General features: G+C 39.9%; 1 protein-coding gene across 1 annotated transcript; it reads right to left on the bottom strand.

Moving 5' to 3' along the window:
* Nucleotides 1–4,311: 4,311 nt before the first annotated feature.
* On the bottom strand, nucleotides 4,312–4,815 carry LOC138897231 (uncharacterized). Its single transcript, XM_070183194.1, has 2 exons — nucleotides 4,568–4,815; nucleotides 4,312–4,462 (listed from the first exon to the last, which is right to left on the bottom strand). Exons 1-2 carry the CDS (start codon nucleotides 4,813–4,815, stop codon nucleotides 4,312–4,314), a joined length of 399 nt encoding a protein of 132 aa, XP_070039295.1.
* Nucleotides 4,816–5,117: the final 302 nt, after the last annotated feature.

Here is a 5,117-nt window from a genome sequence, read left to right as displayed (position 1 = left end):
TTTTGGCCGATTTTGGGTTTTGATTAAGGGTTCGATATTTATCATTTGGAATTGTTTCCTTGGGCTTTATTTGATGTATTTGAGTTGCTTTTGGCTAGTTTTGAGCCTTTCGAAGGTTGCTACGCGCGTGATGGCATCTTTGGAGCATCGCTTGGCTTGCTCGGCATTAGTATTGGCTTGTTCGAGGTAAGTAACTCTTCTAAACTTAGTGTTGAGGGTATGAAACCTCGCAGTACGTGTTATGTGATCGGTATTGAGGTGACACATATGCTAGGTGACAAGCGTGTGGGCGTGCACCATGTGAATTGGGACTCTATTGCTTCTATGACACTGTATAGTGGTCCTAATTTTTTGATATTCATGTTTCCACCATGTGATAAAGTAGTTAAGTTGTCAATCATGCTAGATATCATGTTTAGGCATTATGCCGATACTGTTTGGACCCATAGTGGTCGTTTCTTACTGTCATCTCACTGATTTCATTGATATTTCTTACTCAGTCATATCCATGCATTCATATTATATATCAGTCTCAGTTATTATTTATTGATACATCATATCATTGTTGTCGGGCTAGTTTCATGACATTGTGAGCCTGTGAGTGAGACTGGGGAGATTGATGACTGAGTGAGGCCAAGGGCCTGAGTGAGAGTGATATTTTGGGACCGGGCTGCACGCCGCAACATGTTATATTGATTATATTTAATGGGATCGGGCTGCACACCGCAGCGATATAGCGCTTGGGCGGAAGGAGTCCCTCCGGAGTCTGCACACTCCCAGTGAGCGCAGTCGACTATATATATGTGGATCGGGTTGCATGCCGCAACGGGCCTTATGATCATATATGGATAAGGTTGCACGCCGCAGCAGGTATTGTATAGTGCTGAGTGATTGAGTGTTCTGAGCATTGAGCATAGTGAGAGGAAATGCGAGACAGTGAGATTGAGTACTCTAAGAGTGTGAGTAAATGAGCTCAACATTGAGATGCATTGCATTTGACATGCGTACTTGAGATACATGCATAGAGATGCATTTACTTCTGCTACCCGGTTTTGGTGACATTTATGATTTTACATGTATCATGACATGTAGGCATAGAGACGTACTTTCCTCATGCTATCTGAAAATGAAACATCTTACTTATCATTGAAAGGAGTTTTGGGAAAAATCACAGTTTTCAAACTTACTCGTATTTTTGCATTTTCGGTAAAAGATTTGGGTTTTCACTGAGATACTTGAAAAGAAATGCCTATTTTTCTGGAACTATGACCGAACTGAGCATTTTATTTCTGAGATACCTCTTTTATTACTTGTACTATGCTGTTATGAGCTGTTGTGGAATATTGGTTTACCTCTTTCATTTCAGCTTTGTAAACCCTATTCTTAGAAGCTCATGATTTGTACTACCAGTCCTTGGGAAATGTATAAGACTCTGTAAATTACTTTCGTTTAATTGTCTTGTTAATATCATTGGAATTGGATAGTTGTTTAGCTTACCTAGCGGGTTGGGTTAGGTGCCATCACGACTATTTGGATTTTGGGTCGTGACACCTATGTTGGAAAACACAACTATGGATTGGTATACCATATACTGGTAAGGGGGCTAGGGAATGGTGTACCCTACGCTGGAAAACACAGCTAGGGATTGGTGTACCCTATACCGGTAAGGAGATTAGAGAGGGGTATACCCTATGTCTAAAATATCATCAACTAGAGAATGGTGTACCCTACTTTGAAAAAACACATCTATGGATTTGTATACCCTATACTGGTAAGGAGACTAGGGAGTGGTTTACCTTATGTCTAAAATATCATCAACTAGGGAATGGTGTATCCTACGTCTAAAATATCATCAACTATGGAATGGTTTACTCTATATTGGAAAATGCATCTAGGGATTGGTGTACCCTATACTACCATGATTTTGATTTTGTGATTCCTTTTTCCTCTTTTTATTTATTTATTTAGAGAATAAGTAAAATGCGGGAATGAATTTTGAGAAAACTTCCCTTTTTGAGAGTTTTTGCAGTTGCAGAACTGTTTTTAGTCTCCACACGGTCTCCTTTTGTTTGCACCAGCTTCTTGCAAGGTTATTTTTTTGAATAACACCCATTTCCTCTTTTCAACAAAGAACAATTATTGGATTTTGTGGCCTTGAGTGTTTCAGTCACTTGATCTCGACCCATCTTCTTTTGATGATGATTTCAACTGCAACTGGTTGTTTCCTGAATACCGATTGCATTTCTGGCCGCAGAAAACCTTGGCTTTTCACACTTTGCCATGACGGCTAATCATAGCAGGACTTAACCTTTCTAACTTTATTATGACTTTAAGGGCATTTAACTTTTGACTTCTTTCTTCAAAGCTTTGAATTTCAGAGCATTAGAGAACTTTTGGCTTTTTCACACTTCACCATTACTGTTAGTCACGTGGGACTTAACCTTTTAATTTTTTTTTTTGCCTTTGTAGGCGCTTCAATTTGATTTTCTTCTTCCGAAGAAGTTTTTTATTTTTTATTTTAATTTCAAAGCATCGGCCAATCATGGCCAGTCGGGGTCGACTTGATGCCCTTGCCGAGGTTGGGTGCCCTTTGAATATATCAGCTCATTCAAATGAGAACCCTGTAAATCAGTCTTGCCATCTCTTCTTTGCCTTAGTTTTTGGAACAAAGTTAGACCGAAAGGGAATCAAAGAAAGGAAGCAATGAAATAGAGGATGAGTTTAAACAAGAGTGTCCGTTTGGGGCAACAGGAAGAAAGACTTATCTGGGAGTACATGCGGACTTCAATGAACATGACATGCCTTTTGGACTGGATGCCTAATCTGAGTAAACCGTCCGACTTTTCAGAAACTCACCGCAACTCTTGTCTTGAAACCGAGAAACCTGCCCATGACTATGTAGATGCCATGGCTGTGAGGATCCTCTTCTCGATCAGTAGTTCCCTTTGCGGGTTTTCACCAATTGACCTCTCTCATTTCTCTTCTTACCATATCCTTTTGCGGGTTTTCACTAACAAAACTCTCTTATTTTTATTTTCTCTACTCACCATCGCCTTATGATGCCCGTGAGGGATTTTACCAATAATACTCTCTCATTTTATCTCTCTTATTTTGTTTGCATTAGATCCAAGTAATTGTATCCTCCAATTCTTGAACATTCCCGCTGATTGGTCGAAAAGACTTGAAAAGGATAGGTGAAAAGAATTTGTATTGAATTACAACTTTGAAACCTTTCGGGCAAAACTATTGCCGAATTATAACATCTGCCCCAGTTTTTACTTTTGGGGGAATGTGGATTTTTTTGTTTGGTGTGACCGAACCCTAGAGTGAGGCTGCCTACATATCCTTTTGGAATCAGGTCGAACGTAGTTCAATTACATGAACTTTGTTTTTAATATTTTTTTCAATAATAACTTCCAGATTCCAAAGGGGGTAATCAAAGAAAGAGAACAGACTCCAAAGGTTTTCAAAAAGGGTTAATGGTGTCTAGGTAGTGAGAAATAAGGCATTCGTCATCCTAATAAGAGAATATTAAAGCTGCGTAAAGGGTCAAACATAATACCTTTTGACCGCTTCTGCATTGACAACTGTCTCGGGGACATTTCCTTCGATGCCTCCCAAATACAGCGCTCCCTTCGGCAGCACTCTTGTTATGATGTATGGACATTTCCAATTCGGGGTAAATTTTCCTTTAGCTTCCTCGTGATGTGGAAGAATACTCAGAATGAGTTGCCCTACTTCAAATTTCCTAGGCCGCACTTTCTTGTTGTAGGAACGGGCCATCCTTTGTTAGTACAATAGCCTGTGGCAAACTGCAGACAATCGCTTTTCATCAATCATAGACAATTGTTCCAACCGGGTTTTGACCCATTCATCATCCTCGATCTCGGCTTTAACAATGATACGAAGAGAGGGAATCTCGACTTCTGCAGGTATTACGACTTCAGTGCCATAAACCAATAATTAGAGGGTGGCCCCAACTGATGTGCGCACAGTTGTGCGATATCCCAATAGTGTAAAAAGAAACTTTTCATGCCACTGTCTCGAACCCTGAACCATTTTCCTGAGGATCTTCTTAATGTTCTTGTTTGCAGCTTCAACGATGCCATTAGCTTTGGGTCAATAAGGGGTAGAATTACGATGCATAATTTTCAATTGTTCACATACCTCCCTCATCAAGTAGCTGTTTAGATTTGCAGTGTTATCCATGATGATACTTTTAGTAATACGAAAGTGACAAATAATGTTGAAATGCATGAAGTCCACCACTGCTTTCTTAGTGATGGCTTTGAAAGTGACTGCTTCAACCCATTATGTCAAATAATCAATGGCAACCAAGATGAATCTGTGGCCATTTGAAGGTTTCAGCTCGATTGGACCAATAACATCCATACCCCAGGAAACGAATTGCCAAAGCGCTGATGTATGATGCAACTCCAAAGGCGGTGAATGAATCAGGTCACTGTGCATTTGACATTGGTGTCATTTCCGCATAAAACTGAAACAATCTTTTTCCATGGTCATCTAATAATAACCTGCCTAGAGGATTTTCATTGCAAGGACATACCCATTCATGTGAGGCCCACATACTCCTGTATGCATTTCATTCATAATCCTATCAACTTCTCGAGAATCTACACATCTTAACAGATTCAAATCTGGGGTTCTTTTATATAGGATCTCCCCACTCAAAAAGAAACTGCTGGCGAGCCTTCTGATAGTTCGCTTTTGATACCCACTAGCTTGCTCAGGATATTCTTTCGTTTTTAAGAACCTTTTGATATCATGATACCATGGCTCACCATCTGGCTCCATTTCAATTGCGTTACAATAACTGTGCCTTTCTCGAATCGGAATTTCCAAAGGGTCAATATGAGTATTACCCGGGTATGGCAACATTGAGGCCAAACTAGCAAGTGCATCTGCTAGCTCATTGTGGAATCGAGGAATATACTTAAACTCAATAGATTTGAACCGTTTACTGAGATCTTCCAGATGTTGCCTATACGGTATGAGTTTGATATCTTGAGTTTCCCATTCACTTTGGTCTTACCGGATAATTAAATCAGATTCCCCATGATTAATAACTCTTGTACAGCCAGATCAACCACCATGTT

This window comes from Nicotiana tomentosiformis, chromosome 8 (genome assembly GCF_000390325.3).
Source record: "Nicotiana tomentosiformis chromosome 8, ASM39032v3, whole genome shotgun sequence".
Classification (NCBI taxonomy): domain Eukaryota; kingdom Viridiplantae; phylum Streptophyta; class Magnoliopsida; order Solanales; family Solanaceae; genus Nicotiana; species Nicotiana tomentosiformis.
Note: the sequence above shows the minus strand (reverse complement) of the source record. Positions and strands in the feature narration are given on the sequence as shown.